The 20,765-nt window shown below is 48.5% G+C and overlaps 10 protein-coding genes across 10 annotated transcripts; 5 read left to right on the top strand and 5 right to left on the bottom strand.

Moving 5' to 3' along the window:
• Positions 1 to 342: 342 nt before the first annotated feature.
• Positions 343 to 2,215, top strand: MGYG_05136 (endoplasmic oxidoreductin-1; the record flags this gene model as incomplete). The annotated part of the gene is made up of 3 exons (XM_003172497.1): positions 343 to 438; positions 501 to 2,044; positions 2,107 to 2,215. 3 exons carry the CDS (start codon positions 343 to 345, stop codon positions 2,213 to 2,215), a joined length of 1,749 nt encoding a protein of 582 aa, XP_003172545.1.
• Positions 2,216 to 2,431: 216 nt separating this feature from the next.
• Positions 2,432 to 3,076, bottom strand: MGYG_05135 (glutathione S-transferase; the record flags this gene model as incomplete). Its single annotated transcript, XM_003172496.1, has 1 exon — positions 2,432 to 3,076. The coding sequence occupies one exon, from the start codon at positions 3,074 to 3,076 to the stop codon at positions 2,432 to 2,434; it is 645 nt and encodes a 214-aa protein (XP_003172544.1).
• A 1,295-nt stretch (positions 3,077 to 4,371) lies between these two features.
• MGYG_05134 (peroxisomal membrane protein PEX13) lies at positions 4,372 to 5,912 on the top strand (the record flags this gene model as incomplete). Its single annotated transcript, XM_003172495.1, has 3 exons — positions 4,372 to 4,426; positions 4,559 to 5,053; positions 5,128 to 5,912. The coding sequence occupies 3 exons, from the start codon at positions 4,372 to 4,374 to the stop codon at positions 5,910 to 5,912; spliced, it is 1,335 nt and encodes a 444-aa protein (XP_003172543.1).
• A 979-nt stretch (positions 5,913 to 6,891) lies between these two features.
• Positions 6,892 to 8,460, top strand: MGYG_05133 (molybdenum cofactor sulfurase; the record flags this gene model as incomplete). The annotated part of the gene is made up of 1 exon (XM_003172494.1): positions 6,892 to 8,460. One exon carries the CDS (start codon positions 6,892 to 6,894, stop codon positions 8,458 to 8,460), a length of 1,569 nt encoding a protein of 522 aa, XP_003172542.1.
• A 397-nt stretch (positions 8,461 to 8,857) lies between these two features.
• On the bottom strand, positions 8,858 to 10,503 carry MGYG_05132 (beclin-1; the record flags this gene model as incomplete). Its single annotated transcript, XM_003172493.1, has 2 exons — positions 8,858 to 10,356; positions 10,419 to 10,503. 2 exons carry the CDS (start codon positions 10,501 to 10,503, stop codon positions 8,858 to 8,860), a joined length of 1,584 nt encoding a protein of 527 aa, XP_003172541.1.
• A 359-nt stretch (positions 10,504 to 10,862) lies between these two features.
• Positions 10,863 to 12,788, top strand: MGYG_05131 (hypothetical protein; the record flags this gene model as incomplete). Its single annotated transcript, XM_003172492.1, has 1 exon — positions 10,863 to 12,788. The coding sequence occupies one exon, from the start codon at positions 10,863 to 10,865 to the stop codon at positions 12,786 to 12,788; it is 1,926 nt and encodes a 641-aa protein (XP_003172540.1).
• Positions 12,789 to 12,901: 113 nt separating this feature from the next.
• MGYG_05130 (cysteine synthase 2) lies at positions 12,902 to 14,490 on the bottom strand (the record flags this gene model as incomplete). Its single annotated transcript, XM_003172491.1, has 5 exons — positions 12,902 to 13,068; positions 13,132 to 13,817; positions 13,883 to 14,001; positions 14,056 to 14,115; positions 14,188 to 14,490. The coding sequence occupies 5 exons, from the start codon at positions 14,488 to 14,490 to the stop codon at positions 12,902 to 12,904; spliced, it is 1,335 nt and encodes a 444-aa protein (XP_003172539.1).
• Positions 14,491 to 14,720: 230 nt separating this feature from the next.
• On the top strand, positions 14,721 to 16,381 carry MGYG_05129 (hypothetical protein; the record flags this gene model as incomplete). Its single annotated transcript, XM_003172490.1, has 3 exons — positions 14,721 to 15,051; positions 15,140 to 16,110; positions 16,172 to 16,381. 3 exons carry the CDS (start codon positions 14,721 to 14,723, stop codon positions 16,379 to 16,381), a joined length of 1,512 nt encoding a protein of 503 aa, XP_003172538.1.
• A 533-nt stretch (positions 16,382 to 16,914) lies between these two features.
• MGYG_05128 (hypothetical protein) lies at positions 16,915 to 17,566 on the bottom strand (the record flags this gene model as incomplete). The annotated part of the gene is made up of 2 exons (XM_003172489.1): positions 16,915 to 17,079; positions 17,156 to 17,566. The coding sequence occupies 2 exons, from the start codon at positions 17,564 to 17,566 to the stop codon at positions 16,915 to 16,917; spliced, it is 576 nt and encodes a 191-aa protein (XP_003172537.1).
• A 913-nt stretch (positions 17,567 to 18,479) lies between these two features.
• Positions 18,480 to 20,171, bottom strand: MGYG_05127 (hypothetical protein; the record flags this gene model as incomplete). Its single annotated transcript, XM_003172488.1, has 9 exons — positions 18,480 to 18,549; positions 18,608 to 18,842; positions 18,909 to 18,946; positions 18,997 to 19,086; positions 19,140 to 19,296; positions 19,358 to 19,507; positions 19,613 to 19,631; positions 19,688 to 19,814; positions 19,861 to 20,171. The coding sequence occupies 9 exons, from the start codon at positions 20,169 to 20,171 to the stop codon at positions 18,480 to 18,482; spliced, it is 1,197 nt and encodes a 398-aa protein (XP_003172536.1).
• Positions 20,172 to 20,765: the final 594 nt, after the last annotated feature.

Below are 20,765 nucleotides of genomic sequence, written 5' to 3'. Positions count from 1 at the left end.
AGAAATCTTGAGATGGAAGAACCAAATATAAATATAAATTAGTTATTGAAAAAAAGGAGGTTTTGACTTACCTGCCTGTCGAACCACCGCTGCAGAGATGGCCTGACTTAGACTCGCCTGGTTTCCTTGTTTCCTTGATTGATAGATATATAACACTGTCTCTTCCGGCATTGCACCCTCGTTACCCTCACTATCGTTTCTTAGCCTGTCGGAGATATTGGGCTATTTGGAAGCTCCACCAAACGCAGCAATTCAACAGGCATATACGGAGTACACGCGATATCTGTGCTTGATACCTGAGCCCGGACAAGCAGTTTCAAACTGCTCCTCTCGCTAGTCAACATGGGTGGCGCTTCGAAGCTCTTCTACCTTGCAGTGTTTAGTCTCCTTGCTCCGGCTCACGGGGAAGACAGCAGCAACAGATCTAGATCGTGCGCGGTACGCTTGATCCTATCAATATCTGTGTTGTACCGCTTGCTAATGGGAGATATTCTGTATAGATTGACTCTAAATCGACTGTCTCCGATGCGTGTGCGTCCTTCGCCACATTCGACGGGCTAAACAAGCAGATAACACCTGTCCTCAAGTCCCTCACACAGCATTCGGACTTCTTCTCCTATTACCGTCTAAACCTCTTCAACAAACAATGTCCTTTCTGGTCGGACGATGCTGGAATGTGCGGGAACATCGCCTGTTCCGTCAGCACTCTGGAGTCTGAGGAGGATATACCGTTGATATGGCGAGCAGAGGAGCTAAGTAAGCTGGAAGGCCCCAAGGCTGGACACCCAGGCAAGAAGCTTCAGGAGGAGCGGCCCAAGGAGAAACCGCTGCAAGGAATGCTGGGTGAGGACGTCAAGGAGTCCTGTGTTGTTGAATATGATGATGAATGTGATGAACGCGACTACTGTGTCCCTGAAGATGAGGGAGCCACGGGCAAAGGTGACTACGTGAGCTTGCTGGACAACCCAGAGCGGTTTACGGGATACTCAGGACCGGGAGCGAGGCATGTTTGGAACGCAATTTACAGAGAGAATTGCTTTCTGAAACCACCGCAAAAGTCACGGTTGACCCCGGATAATGTTTTTGGAGCGCCGTTGGGTTCACAGAACCAGGCTGTGGAGGATTTCCGACATGTACTTGAAAGCCATGAGGTCAACCAGCTAGTCTCAGGAGCTGTACGCGACGAGGTATACCCTCTAGACGACGAATGCCTTGAGAAACGAGTCTTCCACCGACTAATCAGTGGAATGCATGCGTCTATCTCGACTCATCTCTGCTGGGACTACTTCAACCAGACTACGGGCAAGTGGGCTCCGAATATGCAATGCTTCAAGGAGAGGCTACATTCTCACCCGGAACGCATTGCCAACCTATACTTCAACTTCGGTGTCCTCACCCGAGCCGTTGCTAAGCTGCAGAAGCATCTGCAGAGCTATAGCTTCTGCATCAGTGATCCAGATCAGGACTACGAAACCAAGCAGAAAATGAACAGCCTCACGCACATTGTGGCAAGCCACCCTCAAATCTTCGACGAGACCACCATGTTCCAGGATTCTGTTGCCAACGGTCTTAAAGAGGATTTCCGTAACAGGTTCAGAAACGTCAGCCGCGTGATGGACTGCATTGGATGTGACAAGTGTCGACTATGGGGGAAACTCCAGACAGCTGGATACGGCGCTGCCCTGAAGGTGCTGTTCGAATACGACGAGACGAAGAACGGGGAGAACCCTCTTTTACGAAGGACGGAGCTTGTTGCACTGGTGAACACCCTCGGGCGCGTATCGCATAGTCTGGCATCTATTCAGAAGTTCGAGGAGGCAATTGGACATGAGATTGCAGCCCAGGAGGCTGAAAAGGCCGCAAGCGAGAAACAGGAAGAGCAGCCTGTTGTCGACGATATTGAAGATGAGCCCGATATGTATACCCAGTCAGAAGACGAGTATAAGTCACCAGGTATTATGGCGATGATCAAAGAGGAAGCCACTTTAATATGGCGCGCCTATATCTTCATTGTAAAGAGCTGGATCAACTTCCCTTTCCTAGCGTGAGTAACCTACCTTTGCACCATGACGTACTGAGTACATCGCTAACATATGATTTGTATAGTTGGGAGATCATGGTACTAGAACTCAACCGTCTATGGAGCTTTTGGCTTGGGCTACCTGTCCCACCTAGGGCATGGGAGTTTCACTTCCCTAACGTAGACGAGCTATAGAGTACAGCATTTGGCGGCACTTTTATTATTCGCTACTTTTGCTATTTTCAAATTCCGGCGTATACAGATTTAATACGGCTTCAGGATACCTAATGTATTGTTACTTTGATTTAATGAGACACAGTTCATTTCTATTGGAATATTATACAAGAGGTTAAACCAGGCTCGTTCGCGAAAAGATATGGCTATGACCTAAAGCTGAGTGTGCCGATCTACTCAGCTGAATATTGGCGAGAGACCCTCGGCTTCCGTCGCAGCCACAGTGGCCGGGCGCTTCGAGACCTCTGCAACAAGAGCGGTGAGCTTCGGGTAGTCCGACTCCATGGGTAAGTGGACTGCCCGGCCCCATCGGTACATGTTCAGAAGATATGCATCCACAATCGTATACGAGTCACCAACAGCATGGACGCTATTGAGTTTATCCTCGATGTACCGGAAAGATTCTTTAATCGCCGTCATGCCCATCGCCTGAAGCTTGTGGTGATCTTCGGGATCGGCCGTGAAACGCTGTGGCCTCCAGAGTCCCGCAAATGCCTGTCCGTGTAGCGTGCCCGATATATAGTTTGCCCACTCCACGACGCGAACCGTATCTAGTGGCGTCTTGCCGAAGAGATGTTTTTCAGGGACAAGGTTTGAAATTGCCATCATCACCGCGGGGTTTTCGGTGATGATGTCGTCGTTTATTGCGAGTGCTGGGATGCGAAGTTTGGGGTTGATCTCCTTGTATTCATTGTTGAGGGTGTTGAATGTCATTTTGACCAGCTCAAAGTCCAATCCAGTCTCTTTGAGGATGATGTGTGGAGCGAGAGAGCATGCTCCCGGGATGTACCATAGCTTGATTTTTGGAGTAGTGCTTGCCATGACAGTAAAATGTAAAAGTCGGTGGTGGAAGTAAACTCTGAAGGATAGATACCGAATGTGGATTGATAAGCTAGGAGCCCATAGGCGTTAAAGTGTTTTATAAGACTCTCTCTAGGATGGGTATAGAGGCATACTTGTCCTTATCCGATTATGAATTTATAAGCAGCTGAAAATCCGATGCAGAGAAGCCTCTAGAAGGCCTACAAACCCAAGGACCGCATCCTCGATGAAACAAACCACTCTAAAATGGATATATTACCCGAGCATCCTGATGCCTTCAGGATGATGACGACAGAAGATGATCTGGTCCATTAGATTTGAATAAAGGAAGCTGTGCAGGTCTTGGTATATTGGGTATAAATACGGACGAGTCATCCACTGGTGTATTAAACTAGGGAATACGCCTTCCAAGTAAACTGATGCTTACTTCTGTCCATGTTAGAGTCAACTCTGCCATGGAGGAGTCTCGGCCCTGTGGTATAGGTAGGAAGAACGAGTCCTTCGGCCTATAGCAACCACATCCTATGGCGGTCGGGCTGCTGGTAGTCATTGACTATGCTGTCCAACCGTCAAACGCCACTCTGAATCTTCAGCGGTTTGAGCCCTGGGGGGAATAAACGGTCACTCAGTAGACTTTGATAACGCTGCTTCAACGGGTATCATCTGCACCGCTCTTTATCAGCCTCACCGACTTCCACTAGGTTAAGCCCAGTAGTGTAGTGAGCACCTCTAGACCACCAAAAGAGCATCCATGGTACTTTATATATCCATCTTTCATCCCTCCCTTATAACTTGCAACTTGTAGAATATCAAGTTGTCTTTGCAGTTGAACGAAGAAGAAACGAAAGAAGCTGCTTCCACTTTTGCTCACCGCCCGGTTTATCCACGTGACCACATTCTGCCCGGCACTAAGTAAAGCCGAAGCCGAGGCATGTGACGCGGCGGCGAGTCACGAGACTCAGACTTTTTTTACATCCTCGGCTTGTTTTTTGGTGAAGACGAAAAAGGGCGAAGACGGCGAGAAGGAGAAGGAGAAGTTGATTAAATCCACAACTACGACTACGACTACGACTGCTGCGACTACTCGGTTATCTTCTCTTCTCCATCTTTCCCCAGATACCTACATACTTTGTTACTCCAGACTGTGGATAACCGACACGCAGTCATCTTTAGTGCTTGCAGCCAGACCGCTCCTGATCACGCCTGTGTTGAGCTGACTAGTGCGTTGACGGGTGCGCCGCGGGTAAAGGGGGGGCAACGGGACTGAATACAGCCGACATATATCAGACACCGCGATGGCATCTGTGTCGCCTCCTAAGCCGTGGGAGAGAGCAGGAGTTGCAGCTACAGGTTAGTTTTTTTTGAGAGTGGTGACGCTGCTGTCACTACGCCCCTCGCCAGCTGAGATCGCGAGCTACCAAATATCGAAATTTTCGGGACACGGCGAACTAACCTGATTTACAATGGATATAGGCTCTGCAGTGGCACCGCGGGCTATAACGGCTTCTGCTGCACCTCAGTCTTCTACTACTACCGCCGTTGCGTCTACACCGTCTTCTTCTACCACCACATCTTCTGCCTCGGCACCTGAACTGCCATCACGGCCGAGCGCATTGAACTCCGTAGTCAACCAAACAGCTTCCACATATTCTCCCTATGGCGCATCAAGACTAGGCACATCACCCTATACCGGTGGCTACAACAACTACTCGTCGCCGTATTCACGGTTTGGGGCGATGGGAGGCATGGGCTCGATGTACGGCGGCTATGGCGGAATGGGAGGGATGTATGGCAGTTATGGCGGGATGGGAGGAATGTACGGAGGCATGCAGAACGGCGACCCCAACAGCTTGACGAACTCGTTCAACCAGAACACGCAGGCGACGTTTCAGATGATCGAGAGCATCGTGGGAGCGTTTGGTGGGTTCGCACAGATGTTGGAGAGCACCTACATGGCCACGCATAGCTCATTCTTTGGTGAGTCAAAAACAAAAGGATGCCATATATAAAAATATCTCCCTTGATAGACCGGTGTGACTAACATGGTGTAGCTATGGTATCGGTGGCAGAACAGTTCGGGACGTTAAAGAACACACTCGGCTCCGTCTTGGGTATTTTCACACTCCTTCGATGGCTGCGGACACTGCTGGCCAAGTTGACCGGCAGACCTCTCCCAGCTGACGCAACTGCCCTGACCCCGTCGGCCTTCTCTGCCTTCACTGGCAACAGCGGTGGCCTACCCGACGGCTCCGGTCGTCCCAAGCCATCAAAGAAGCCGTTCTTCTTCTTCGTCGCTGCCGTCTTCGGCCTCCCCTATCTAATGTCGAAGCTCATTCGCGTCCTAGCCCGGTCACAAGAGCAGGAAGCCAAACGACAACAGGAACTCCTCAACGAAGCCCAGCAGCAGGGATCCATTGATCCGTCCAAGCTCGACTTCTGCCGAGTGCTATATGACTACTCGCCCGATACACAGACCACTGGTGGCATCGACCTTGCTGTAAAGAAGGGCGATCTTGTTGCCGTCCTAAGCAAGTCAGACCCAATGGGAAACCCATCCGAATGGTGGAGGTGCAGGAGCCGTGACGGCTCTGTCGGATACCTGCCAAGCCCCTATCTCGAGGCGATTCAACGCAGGCCACAGCAGCAAGCGATCACGGCTGGAACCGCCAGCAGCACCAACAGCGCCCCAGCTACGAGGACGAGCACTCTGGTTGGCAATGCTGCCGAGTTGCGGACGAAGAGCCTGACTGCATTGAAGCAAGCTCCCGAGCTCGTCAAGTCGAAGCCAACTGACATCTCCCTGGAGAGCTTCCAGAAATCCAATTTCTGTTCCTAAGGCAAAAGCAAAAAGGAACTACCATATTTCTGTTTAATCTTTTTCTTTTCTTCTTTTTCTTTCTCAGGCGGTGTTACGTTGGCTACTTATGAGGTCTTTGAGCGTGTTTGGCCCCGGTGTTCATTCAATTATTGCTACATCTATATTAGTTACTCATTTTTATATAAGGTGGTTGGTTGGGTGGGAAAACGGCCGCTGTATATAATATATATATCAATCAACTCCGCATCATCAATTCATCACTCAACACACAACGCATGCGCTTCCACGTCCACAACCCAATTTTCAGACACAGGCCAACCATCTCGGTATCCACATGCCTGGGGGCAATTGCACCGAGCGAGCTTCCTCCCGGCCGCTCGCTAGGGCCAAAAAGTCTCCCCTCCCCTTCAGCGCTCGATCCCAACCCCCTACATGGGAGCCCCCGGCCAGCGGGCTTTGCGCTCATCCAACAGAACCAATCGACTCTGGCCTCGAGACGGCTGATGACTGAACACTTCGCATACGGACAGGAAGCCAAATAACCGCGTCCTCTCTCCTATCCTGGCTAGCCTCAGAGCGAAAATCCTGCACTAAAAGCTGCATGGCGGCGGGCCTCTGCAGCATCACCTTGGGGAAAAGAGCGGAATGTATCCCAAGGAAAGGAAAGAAACCCGTTCATGGGCGCAGGCGGGATTCAATAATAATGCTTGCTTGCTGCCCAGCCAGGGACGGAGTTATAGGATGATCAGATATATATACGGGATGCTGCGTTGGCGCTGTCAGGGCCGGCGTCAACCTATATATACATAGTAACCCTCCTTACTCCGTGCAGGGGGGAACTGCCAACCTTGGTCCAGCATACACTATTTGATGCTGGGGATTCCTTGATTGAACGAAGGGAAATCAATCCGGACATTTTGTGCCTTTTTTTCTCCTGTGCTGCGTGGTTGAAGTGCATATACGCTGAGTGCATACACACGACATACATATATGCACGATGGCCGCCTCCTCATCCTCAAGTCTGATATGTCTCCCTCTAGACCGTTATTTGGAGAAGTTCGAACTGGCCCGACGGCGCTTAATCGTCAATCATAGAGTCGCCCGTGCTCTCCGAAAGGCTGAGAAGGCATTCCGCAAGGCCAATCCAACGTACGCAGAGACCCTTCGATTGGACCATATACGCCAGATCGACTATCCAGTCCTGGACAAAGAAGAACGAATATACCTGGATTATGCCGGCTCTGGTATACACGGCGAATCACAGCTGCAGCGTCACTTTGAACTACTGCGAAGCAATGTCTTTGGCAACCCGCACTCAATCAACCCGACCTCAAGCGCCATCACTAAGTTGGACGAGCAGGCCAGGGCCAGAGTGCTGTCCTTCTTCAGGGCAGATCCAGCAGAATATATCGTCATATTCACCGTTAACACATCCAATGCCTTCAAACTGATCGGAGAAGCCTACCCTTTCACTGAGGGAGGTGAACTGCTTCTGCTCAACGATAATCAGCCTGCCGTGATAGGGCTGCAAGACTTTGCCAGGAGACGGGGCGCGGCTGTCTCATATCTACCCGTCAAACAACCCGAGCTACGATGCGACGACGACGCGGTAAAGGCTGCTCTGAAACGCAAGGAATCCATTGACGAGACCCCCGCCCGTCTATTCGCTTTTCCCGCGCAGTCGAACTTTACTGGTGTCCAGCATCCTTTGGAGTGGATTGCCGATGCTCAGGAGCAGGGATGGCATGTCTTGCTAGACGCTGACAACTATGCTCCTACAAACGTACTCAACCTCTCCCGCTGGCACCCGGACTTTGTCAGCGTATCCTTCTACAAAATGTTCGGCCATCCATCTAGCGTCGGTGCAGTCCTGGCTCGCAGGGAGGCCTTTGCTAAACTAGGCCGTCCCTGGTTTGCCGGAGGTACTGTCTGGGGCAGTTCAGTCCAGGCAAACGGACATATGTTGCTCGGCGGCAACGAAGGTTTCGAAGACGGTACTATCAACTTCCTTTCCCTTCCTGCAATCCGCATCGGCCTCAATCATATAGCTGGTATAGGCATGCAAGCCATTCATGCTCGCGTTAGCTGTCTTACCAACTGGCTGCTCAAAGAACTCAGCGGCCTAACCCACACCAACGGTGAGCCGCTGGTGGTAATATACGGCCCGTATACCTCTGACCTGCCCCGTGGCGGTATAATCGCCCTCAACTTCGTCGACATGAAGGGGTGTTTGGTTGATGAAGGAATAGTTGCTCGCCGGGCCGCTGCACGCAATATAACACTGCACGTCGGTTCTGCCCTTCAGCCAAACACAGAACCTTCTGCTGCCGTTGAGTCAGACTCACCGGATGCTATACAAGTATCCCGTGAAAGCCAGGCCAGCGAGAAAACCACAGGAAGGAGAAGGGAGAGCGAGACATCCTTTACTGATGTCGGCTTGCCCAGTCGTGGTTTCGTTCGCATCTCCCTGGGCCTCGCATCTAATTTCGCTGATGCCTTTAAATTTGTTCAGTTTGCGTCTACTTTCCTTGACACCATTCCTGTTGACGATGCCAGCACTCCTTAAAATATGATTTATGACTCTAATGAAAGTATTCAGGTGAAAGTTGAGAAACATTGGTTATGACTTGTTTGTGTGGCTATCTGTATCCACGGACGGCCTTTTGTTTGCAACTGTACTATCCTCGGGCAGCTTGATGTTGTCTAATACGAATTAATGTTTCACTCCCTTATTTTGTTTGAAGCAGGCCTGATTGAAATTGAAATGTGTTGACATACGATCAATTTACCGACTTTTTTTTTGATAGCTCATTGGCACTCTTTGATAGAAAAACGCTAGACTAACCTGTTATTAAATCAAACCGTATTAAGCATACCCTTACACTTCTAGATTTCACAATGATATTAATACATCAAACAGGAGTTACTATACGTCTGCCTTCAGATCTCCGATAGAAAACACCTCAGGTGTTCGATTTGCTAGATCCAGCATTGCTTGCATGGGCTAGCAAGAATTTACAGCATGTAAGCGTATACTTGCAAGCGCGCGTCCATGTCTCATCACTCTGGTTAAAACCAAGCCTGATACTTGCATCGCCAATCTTATCACGCTTAATTTCATACGGCAACTTAAGGCCCGTGGTTTGGGTCGAATTTTGGCGTCTTTGTGTGTTTCCCGGCCTAGAAGACGACGGCTCTGCGGGAGTAGGTATGGAAATTGGTGTCTTTTCGACCTGACTACCCAGTTGTCGAAGGCATTCGAGGAAGGCAACCATGCCGGCATCAAATCGGCGATGCAACCACGGTAGATTCAGCGGCAATTCACCAGAAGAAAAGAGATCAAGGGGAGTGATTTTGGGTTGTATCTTGTTTTGCACACCGTTTGCTCCATCTTGCCGATTTGTAGACTGGGATTGAGACTGGTTCGGTTGCGGGTATTCGATCTTGTCGATCCGGGATGTCGAGCCCATGGGACGTAGCTTGTAACCTTGGAACTGAAACCCTATTCGTTCGGCAATGGTGGCAAGAAGCAGCACAGTTTGGCCCCAGGCAGCGTTTGTCTCCGACCATTCGACGGGTTGACTGGCAAGTCGTCCAAGCCGTAGGCCATTAATAGTACCAAAATAGCCGTCATGGCTAATACAAAATGCGTCGTTGAACAGGTTAGTCCGTTGTAGACGCTCAAGCTGTCGAGAGTCGTGATCGTACTTCACATTCAAAGCATCCCGCTCATTTTGAAATTCAGAGAGTCTCAAGGCAAAGGCGTTGCGGTCATGCCAAAACTTCTGCTCTTCCAAGTCCAGCTGTCTTGACTCTTCCTCCAACTCGGCGATCTCTTTATCCACTGCCCTCTTTTGGTTTTCCAACTCAAGTAGCTGGTCAAACGCTTCGGCTTCTGCCTTGAGAGTTGCCTCTAGCGTTTCCTTCACAGCCTCCATCTCGTCTGCTGATGGAATAGAGGTGTTTAAACTTTTGAGAAACGAGATGTACGCATCCCGCTCTTTCGTGGCTGTTGCAAGTTGGCTCTGTAAGCCGTCAACGAGCATATCGGTACAATCCGCACATATCGGATGGTCAATATCTGACCGAGCAGACACTATTTCGAAAATCCGTGCTGTCCGCTCAACCTGATCCGCAAATAATATTTCATGGCTCTGTGGTTGACCACCCGAGGTCTCCTGGCCCTTGTGCCTCCCCCTCTGCTGCTGGCCGGGGCTGTTTGACTGGTAAGGTGAGGCGTGTACCGACTCATTCAGCATTATAAAGGACATCCCAGGAGCTGGATCCAGCGTTCTAGCCTCGGGGGTACCTCGTCCATGTCGTGAGGCCGGGATCTCCTTTCTGTAAACTGCGGAGGATGTCCGCTGCGATGCCTGATCGTATCGTTCTTTGCGCTCGGGAGGGTAAGAGGATCGCGAGCGAGCCAGGCCAGCTGGCTTTAGGGTAGACTTCCCCGCTGGGCCTGCTTCGACGGTTAGATCATGTCATACAGCCCGTAGTCGATGAAGCGATAGCTCAACTTACCTACTAGAAGATCATATGCTGCCGGGTTGAGCTCTTCAAGAGAGCTATCCAGCTTGAGAGGCGTGCGACATTTCTGGCAATACATGATTCCAGCTGTGTTTCTCGGCGACCATGACTGTTATACAACGGCACAGAGAATTTCCAGCTACATGCTGTGACCGTAGTCGTAGTTGTAGTTGTAGGAGTGGTTGTAGGTGAGCTTTGCACTTTTTGACCCTATGACGATGTTGGCTCTCTTGGCGTGCGGTTTATTTACTTTGCGGTTTTCAACGACCAAAACACGCAGACACATCCGAATGACAGCACAGGGGTTATATAGCAAGGAGCATTGTTCCGTTCTTTTATAAGGCCTTCTTACCTGGATATTGCTTGCACTGGGGATGTTTGTTCGACTTTACAGCAAACTGCAATGCGCGGGCGCATAGTTATACCTAAATACCAGAGATGTCACCACCAAACAAACGTCGCCGGATTGAGAGCCAATCCAGCCCAAACGACGGCCTTTCACACGATTTCGACGTGAACAAAGCTAGGAAGGCGAACAATCTGCGACTTAAGTCCCGCTTTGAGTCCATATTCGAAAAGTACGGGAAGGATTTCAGCTCCGTTGGTGACGAGATAGACCTGGCCAAAGGGACCATCGTGGTGGACAATGGACATCTAACAGAGATGGGAGATGAGCACGACGTTGGGAGAGGACTTTGGGATGACTTCCATCCGGAAGATGACAGTGAAGCGGAGGAAGAGCAGCAAGGCCAGGATATCGAGCCGCTGACGGAAAACATTGGAGACTCTGAGACGGGGAACACATTTTTTAAGGAATGGGTTATTCAAGACGACTACGATGCAACGGCCGGAAAGGGGGAACGGGCTTCTGGAATTGGGGTAGATCTTTCGTCTATCTGCCCGGGGAATCCCCAGCCCGCCGGGGATTTGGAGACGGGACAAGAGTCAGTGATTATACCAAGTCCCCAGGCTGTTGCGAGTGTAAGCAATTTACGCCGTGAAGATGATAAAAGCCATGGAGATGACAGTCAGCTTCCTGAAGACTTATGGGATGCGCCTCCACTACCCACTACAGCTCTGTCCGCCAGCCTAGAAGATATGGAAATTGCAACAACCCAGAACATTGAAAGGACGCCCTCCCCAGACAACAATAGATCAATATGGGCCGCACCCCACTCAAGGCGCAGGCGAATACCCCATATAAGCAAACCGAAGAACCCTCCAAAGAAAACCCCAACACGCATGTCAAAGTTGGTCCCCAATGATTCTGATTCCGACGACCCAATTCAGGACCGCACACCGATATCCTCTACTCCCAGGCGCCCAACTACTATTTCTACCATTTCACCATCCAAGGATGCCACGTTTCAAACGCCTGTTGCATCCAAAGATATATACACCCCACCTCAAAAAGAGCCAATATCTACTATAGAAGGCGACAATAGGACGACCAATGGCGCCTCTATTAGTGAACAGGAAATACCTCTCAAGGTTAACACGGGCATCATTTTGACCGCCAAGGAGATAACTCCAGGGACTCCAACATATCAGCCCATTCTAGATCTTGATAGTGACCCTGGTCTAGCAGTAGCTACACCGCAGAAAGACCCAGATCCAGGGGTGAGTACCGTTACTGGAAGCCCAGGCAGTGGAATAACGACTCCAAAAGTCTCGCCTGACAACCTTACCCTTCAGGAGGTAAAGACCCTTATCACTCTACGGCTAACTAAACGGAAACCATGGCGTGAAGTATCCCTGGCTATTCCGACTCGTTCGCCCGCCCAATTACGACAGTGGTACTACGCTTACTGTAAAAAAATCAGCGGCAACTCTCCTTCCTCGGTATCGTGGACGGATTCAGAGAAAAAGAAACTTGCATCTCTCACTCCAGAAGCCAAAAATTCATGGGAAACGGTTCAATCTCAATTTCCAAACAAGAGCTTAGGGGATATACAGCATGAATGGATTAAAATCTGCCTTGGAGAAACTCTCTGGCAAAGTTGGGTCGATTCAAAAACTCCCAGCAAAGTAAAAAAGCGGCCATTTACCCAGGTGTCGCCTTTATTTCAAACTCCGATTCGATCCACCATCACTGTTTCTTCTCCGCTCCAGTCTAGGTCTGTTCTTAGAAACCCGTCAGTGCATGTGGTCAGGGAAGAATCTCCACCTAGTACTGCTGAGGGTCTGAACAATCGAGAGGAAAGTCCCGATCCTCTTTCTGAGGCCTTTGAGAGAGCATGGCATAGCTCTGGTTTGGCTAGCGTGCAGATAAGCACACCACCAATGACTTCTCGCTCGCCTAAGAAGCATATGCTATCAAATAGTAAGGCCGGGGGAATTATTGTACAAGGAGGCGATAGCTAATGCGTCCACAATGCACAATCGGAGCCGGAATTCGTGCAAATGGCTGGCCATTGCGGAAATATATGACAAGACAACCGGCCATCTACCTACCATTGTATAACTTCACTCTATTTTCACGTCTTTGCGTTAAGAACGTCCTCAAGCTTAGTACCGACAGCTCCTCCAACGTTGCCTGCCTCAGCCCAGAACTTTGACAAGTGCCTTGTTCCGGAATCACAGAGAATTGTCACAACTCTATGACCTGGGCCTAGCTTTAGGGCCGTTTTAACTGCAGCAAAACCTGCGTAAGTTAACGGGTTAGTGTTTTCAGGCAAATTATGCGTGAGGGCAGGCGAAGACCTACAGTTTACGGCACTGCTACTGCCAATAAATATACCATCTTTTTCCACCAACCAACGTGCCATGGCGATAGCTTGTGCATCAGTAACCCTTACAGCGTCGTCCACTAGCTCTCGCCCAGCTTCAAAATTTGCAGTAACCCGATTGATACCTATACCTTCCACGATAGAGTCGACTTGTTGCCTTCTTCTTGTCCCTTCTCTTTCTTTCGTATCAAACATCACGCCGTAGCGGACTCGGTTATATAGCCCACTCCCCTGAGGGTCCGCAAGCACTACGGTCATATTCGAAACCCGAGGTTTCAGGTATCGCGCAACTCCAGAGATGGTACCACCTGTTCCGGCTCCGGCAACAAATGCATCCAGCTTACCCTCACACTGTGCATAGATTTCTGGTCCTGTCGTTCGATAATGGGCTCGCCAGTTGGCAGAATTTTCAAACTGATCAGCAAAGAAACCCCGACTTTGTTTAGCAGCAGCATCTGAGGCCATGGCCTCTATATTTGGCTTTTCAAATGGTGAAGATTCACGAGATAATTGTTGCCCCTTTCCGTGAGAATGGGCCAGACTCCTAGCCCTGTTGACAAAGTGGCCGGTTTCTACAATGGGAGCTGGAGTAACTCTGTCGACAACCGCCCCTAATTTGAGGAGGAGATTTGACTTTTCTGTCGATTGATCCGACGGCATACATCTGTAGAATATGTGTAAATGGAGTGTACTTTTAGGGAGGAAAAGGCACGCTCAGTGGACTCATACATATGTGCGAGGTATCCTCTTGCCCTTGCTAGAGTGGCAAGGGATATTCCCGTAGACCCTACCGTGCCTTCATAGATAGCATCTCCTACAAATGGCGTGAGAAGACCGTTCTCTTCAGCCTAGACCACGGCATTAGCACGGAAGTATTAATCTAGAATAGGCTGCAATCTAACCTCCTGTATCATACTTAAAGCAACGCGGTCTTTGGGGCTTCCTCCAGCTCCATTTAAAAACTGTCGAATGGATTAGATATTGGCCATAAGATATAACTCCCTGTATACAAGCAAAGAGTTCGTTCATCTTACTTCTGCTTTCGCTAGTATCTCGCATCCAGTCGCCTCCGATAGAGACCGAATACGGACCATAGGGGTGTTCCCAATACATCCTTCAATACCATCCACTATTGGAGGAGGCTGCGGCTTTGGGGGGGACTCTGGGTATCCTATTCCATTAATTATCGAGTGGCCATTCATTGCATCTTTGCCTTCATGCTCTCTCTGGTTCAGTACTCCATCAGAGCGGAGGAGTCTGTCGATTGCGATGGTGCATATAGCGCCTGTTGCGAAAGCAGCGGCTACATAAACGGGAGTGCGAGATGTTTCTTCCATCCTGAAAACAATTGGTTATCACGCCCTCCCCGCTGCCTTATATCCTCTATAGATCATTTAATGTCATCTGTTGTAGAGAAATTCGAAGATGTTCAAACTAGTTATTTAATTAATTGGTGGTGGTGGTGAAAATAACGGTCTATCAAAGCTCGGACCATCTCGTCCTATTTTGCCGAACGAAAACAAAATCGCAGCTCGAGCTTGAACAACGTCTTTGCTTTTGACAAGCAATGGATTCACCAGTTGTTTCGCACCTTTTTCGCCAGCTATTCCGGCATCAGGCGACGCGATCGTTGTCATATTCCCAGCCATTGCGGACCCGACGCTCGTTACAGCCATGTTCGTGTGGACATCAGCAGTCACGCTATGCCTCCAGGAAGCTTGGGAGCAGGCGAAAGAAGGAAGATGAAGAAGACACCATTTGGAGACATCGAATAGACCATTTCCCAAAGGACATGTCGCAGGAGCTCAGGGATTACCCGTTGGTTACCGCGGTTGAGTTGCGGAATCGCCGTGAACGGCCGAAGAGGGTGAAGATGTTGACAAGAGATTTCATCGAGGGTATGGGTTAAGTTGCGGAAGATTTCTACAGCTTCCAACCACTGTCCAAAGCGTCTATTATGTTAATTGCTAACCTATTTTTCTTTAGACAGCCTGTATAACCCGCATTATGGTTATTTCTCGAAGCACGCGACTATCTTTACGCCCGGCGAACCATTCGACTTCAACAGCATCGAGGATGGACCTGCGTTTAACAAGTTGCTAGACCAGCGATACGTGGAATTCGAAGATAAGCTGGATGAGTCAAATTACGATGAAACTAGACAGCTATGGCACACACCCACTGAGCTTTTCCGTCCCTACTATGGAGAAGCCATTGCGCGATACCTTGTGACGAACTACAAATTGACACTTTTCCCATATCATGATCTGATAATCTACGAGATGGGAGCCGGAAATGGCACAATGATGCTTAATATTTTAGATTACATCCGGGATGTTGAACCGGAGGTATACCAAAGAACGAAGTACAAGATCATTGAAATCTCGAGCAGTCTTGCCAACCTGCAACAGCAGAATCTCAACCACTCTATTCACGCCGGTGGTCATGGTGGCCATGCTGAAATTATCAATCGATCTATATTTGACTGGAATACCTACGTCCACTCCCCCTGCTTTTTCCTAGCATTGGAGGTTTTCGATAACTTTGGGCACGATGTGATCCGTTATGACATGGAGACTGGGCAACCCAGGCAGGGATGTGTTCTCATCGACGCTGACGGGGAGTTTTATGAATATTACGTCCCAGACTTGGACCGTTCTGCTGCTCGATTTCTGCGAGTTAGGCAGGCAGCGGCTCGTCGACCGTTTACCACCCCACTAGGACCCCGATTATGGCGTAAGCTGCAGACAGCACTTCCCTTTGCGCCTAATATGACTCTGCCAGAATATATTCCAACTCGACTCATGCAGTTCTATGATGTTCTACATGACTATTTCCCGGCTCATCGTCTTATTGCGAGTGACTTTGACTCTCTCCCAGACGCTGTGCCCGGCTTTAATGCCCCCGTTGTCCAGACTCGATATCAAAGAAGGAATGTCCAGGCAACAACTCCATATGTAAGTGATCTCTACACATTATCCACGTATAAAATACATACTCACTCCACTTTTACTCCAGGTACATCAGGGATATTTTGATATATTCTTCCCTACTGATTTCAACGTAATGGAGGATGTGTATCGGGCGATCACTGGTAAACTCACGCGGCTAACAGCCCATGATGATTTCATGAGACGTTGGGCGTATTTGGAAGACACTCAGACGAGGAACGGCGAGAACCCTCTCCTAGGTTGGTATAAAAATGCCAGTGTGATGATTACTGTATAATACAAAATACTCTCTCCAAGTTATTGAATCTACTCTTTGGTTAGATACATGGTTTTTATCGTAATTCTCAAATCACATCGGGTGTAGCAAGGGGGATGCAAGCCGGAATATAGTTTTTTTAGTTAAATATTTCGCCTTACAGGCTTCATGCAGCTGTTTAAATACACAGTGAACGTGTATAGCTGGCAAATAGGGCAATCTGGAGCACATAAGTACGTTTATGTAGAATGAGTTAATGATTATAGCTTAGTTATATGAGTAGGGATATGTTACATAGTTAATCGGCCACCAGGGCATCAAAACACTAGATCTATAACAAACATTGTGAACGCACGCCGCAACCTCTTTTTCCTTTTCCTCCCACATATGCTCCAAATCGTAGAAACACATCATGATATCAGGCTGGTGTAAATACGAATTAATCAGGGTACTTTTTTAGTTCATCTTGGGTATTTTAATAAGACGACATGGGCAAGTAAAACGAATGTAAGGGTTGGTAGTAGAGCAAACGTACAGCGGTTGTGCGTGAACTCCTACAAATAACCCTTCTTCCAGAGGCCATTAATGGCGCGTTCATTGGAAGCGGCCTCAGTTTCCTCACGCTCAGCAGATCTAGAGCGCTTGCGTGACACTCGACGACGCTCGATGTCCTCCTGGTTGTAGAATGGGCCCACCAGGAGGCCATCATCCTCAGACCTCTGTTCAATGTTAGTGAGCTATACTAAAGGCAACCAGGAGTATCCAGGGGGAATATGGTGGGATAGTTACACTTACCGCTCCTTGGTCCTCGGCCATCATGTCTGTATCCTCGGCATTGGTTCGACCACCCAATGACATAGACCCATTAGGGAGAATGGGAAATACTAGGCGATGCTCGCGGATACTATCACCGTTGTTGCCGTGAGAACTGGCACTGAGAGTTCCATTCCTCTCCGTGGCGATAGAATCGTACGGCCCTTGGTGGTAATAGACTTCAGCCACGCCGTCCAAACGATTAATAACGTCTGGCCGGATGAATGGGCTAGGAGCAGGTTGCTCTAAACCCGAGCCCAAATGCGCACGTAGGCAGGAGTTGCGGCGCCTCACGGCATCAGGCGAGTCATCGCGCTGACGACGAACGGATGAAGGTCCTTCAGGTTGGTGCAACTGTCGCCCGCGCCTGGATTCATCATCATCAAGCTCCATCCTAGATATGGGAGCCCCCGTGCGGGAAGGAACAACGGAGTTGTTGCTACGACGATCCATAACGGGAAAGCACATCTTGATTGTTGTGGTGCGGTAATATAAGGTATTTTCCAAGGGCAGTGTGTATGGAAAAGCTCTCTATAGTTCTATACTGTATAGATGTATGAGAGTAGAGTGTCGGTAAAGCCGGAAACTAATACTCTGGGTAGAAATGGGTATGAATGAGAGTAGAAGAAAATATCTGAGAAATGGGATTCTCGGCCAGCTTTTTAATCTGCCTAGACGGCAGCATTTCCTCAATCTTGTGGCCATAACTGTCATAGAGTCGCCTCTATAACTATGTCATCGACTAAGCCATGACTTGTGTGCGGTGCACTCGGTCGACGTTTGGATAATTCAACTGATTTGGATGACATTTGGTTGTATTTTGGATGTTGGTTCCATGGATTGAGAAACTTTGACAACCAAAATTCGCGTCATTGACTCTCCTCCCTGGCACGTGACCTCACGCGCGGTTAAGCTTAGTCAGAGATGGCCTGAGTCTTGGACCGAATGTGGACCAATAAAAGATAGATATTCCATCGGGGTATGACAGATTACTCAGCGTTTAGAATCAACATTATCGTTGGGATGTTCCGCTTTAGCTACGACTCGTACTCATTACCCAAGGTATCCTTGGGACATTAGGCACTTTTGTCTCTTGTAGTCCAACAGTCCAACAGTTATCAGCCACAAGAACCATATATTGAAGGAACGGAAGGTGAAATTACTTATATTGAGGTGGCGGACGTTCTGAATAGTTTGTTAGTTCTATCGTGTTTTTGGCCGCATGCTAATCTTTTGCTACCTAAACTATTTTGAGAACGCCTCCATGTCCATGCTGTTTAATACAGTCATTCCTATAGCTGGGAGGTCATATTCTAAAGGTCACTGACTTATCATCACAGAATTCCTGCTGTTTGAAATAACGTTCTCCGGAGTAACTGTTGCCACATGTTAGCCGGGGGTAGTATCAGCTTGGCCACAGCTATACTTCCTTACCTCCAATGAATTAGTCCCATAGCAACGTCCTTGCAACCTTTGATAAAAGAAGTTGCGAGAATTTCCGGTATTTCAGAGGTATTTTCTTTCGCCTCCCTGTTGGAGCAGGCTTTCCACAGCACGATGCCTTTGACTTCATCCTTGGCCATTTGGAAGCTGGTTTGCATTGCTCTGTCACAGTCCAGCTCATAGTTCAGCATAATGACAGGGATGAGGTCTCGATTTGGTTGTCTCTCTAGAAGTGGAGAATGTTAGGTAGGAGACGAAGACAAGCAAGATAAATAATCAAACAGGGGCAAACTAACTGCTTCCTTCCGCATAGACAACATGTCATTTGTGCTATAACTTTGTTTAGCATAGGGACACCACGAATGAGCGGGTAAGCTTACATATGGACGACATATGATGTCTGTCTTAATAAGGCTGCAAATGCAGGATTTTTCAAGTGTTCCATCGAGATATCGATGCCGTAGATGAACCTTTCTCACTTAGCCTATGTTCACGAACAGGTATAAAGTCACCAGTCACTTACGGAAGTGTAGCCAGCACCGGATAAACCCCTGCCGTAAGGTCTCGCCTCTGCCAGTATTCTGCCAATGACGGGACCATTCCTTTATGGAAAATAGAGTCTACCGTGTCGACGCTGGCTACGTATCCTAGCATTTTGTCAAGGAACACCTCGCACACACCTAAACAATATCACCTAGTCAGAATTTTAAGCAATAGTCAAAGCATATGGTAGAAACATACTCCTGCTACAACTTTCGCGCAGGTGCTGGCCCACCTCATTCCAACAGAGTAACGCATTTTGTTGTTCTTGGGAACAACGTGATAAATCCGGGTGTTCCCCGATCTCCAAAAGGTGATATTGGAAGTATTCCTTGCACTTCTTCAGGTAGGCTGCTACTCCTTTAGAATCATAAGACAAGGCACCACAATCAAATTCTAAAGCCACATCTCCTTGGTTAGTTATCAAATATTCATATTGATTGAGAGAATACATACGATCGTCCCAGATAAAGTACTATATCAAATGGTTAGCAACGGTAGCAAGTGTCTTAAGGGTCAAGAGGTGCCAACCCATGCAAAAGATTTGGCAACTGTGCATAGCTTGTCAAACGATGTATCCACACAAAGAATTGCTGCAAGGATGGTAAAATTGGCCGCCTTTAACTTCATGCAAGTTTGCGAGTTATCAACCCATCTACTCCGGTAAGAATATATTCTGCATCCATAGGGTACGGAAGACCTACCTCTCCAGCCAAGGGTTAATAACTTCATCACGCGCTCTTTCATAGCCTTGGTGCAATTTTGGGGACCACTCCGGGAATAAGCTGTACAGGCTTGGGACAAAGACCTCCTGGCCTTTCAGGGAATTTCGAAACTCCTGATGAGGTAAAAGCGTTTCCGGCGCAACAGCCGCTTGAGTCAAGGAGGTCTTTTTATGACGCCCATTCTCAGATACACGGATCTGGCTTGTGAGAAACTTGAATATATGACTTGCATATTCCATAAGTTTTTGCGATAAAAACGGTGATGTGGAGAAGTCAGGTAGGTGAGACATACTACATTGATGTTGTAACGCATTCGCTGAATATCAATGGAATAAACGCAGCGTCCTCACTGATTCTTCGCTCAACACGGAATCGGACGAGTGGATGTGATGGATGGATGAACAAGTGGGAAGGGTGGTTGTGATGGCATTAGTCCATATTTGGGAGATTTCATCCTGATTTTATGTGTCGAAGCAGAGTAAAGCTTCAGAACGTAACCATGCTGTACGATCACATACCGACATTTTCACCGTCACTCGCATGATATTGCCACGATGCTCAGGGTATCTGCAACGTCAACCAATGCAAGGAAATAACCGCAAGCATAACCAATTGGCAACTGTGCAGTCCACATTTTTCGGCTACAGATTAGCGTTGAAATGGTAAATTTAGGCACCACTTCGCTTAGTTTCCATATGGTAAACAGGATCGTAGACAATTAAGCCTTGAGTTAGGATGGGTATAGGGTGCGAAGCTTAAGTGGCCTTAATGCAAGATCTATGCACTCAAAAATTGGCTACTAGGCTGTGTCACCGCGTGGCTATCATTTCGCTTGTTAACAGGGCGTGCTGGTTCAGAAGAACAAGTCAAAACTCCCGGAGTGT

Source organism: Nannizzia gypsea, genomic scaffold (assembly GCF_000150975.2).
Source record: "Nannizzia gypsea CBS 118893 supercont1.4 genomic scaffold, whole genome shotgun sequence".
NCBI lineage: Eukaryota > Fungi > Ascomycota > Eurotiomycetes > Onygenales > Arthrodermataceae > Nannizzia > Nannizzia gypsea.
This window is presented reverse-complemented; position numbering and strand designations above follow the sequence as displayed.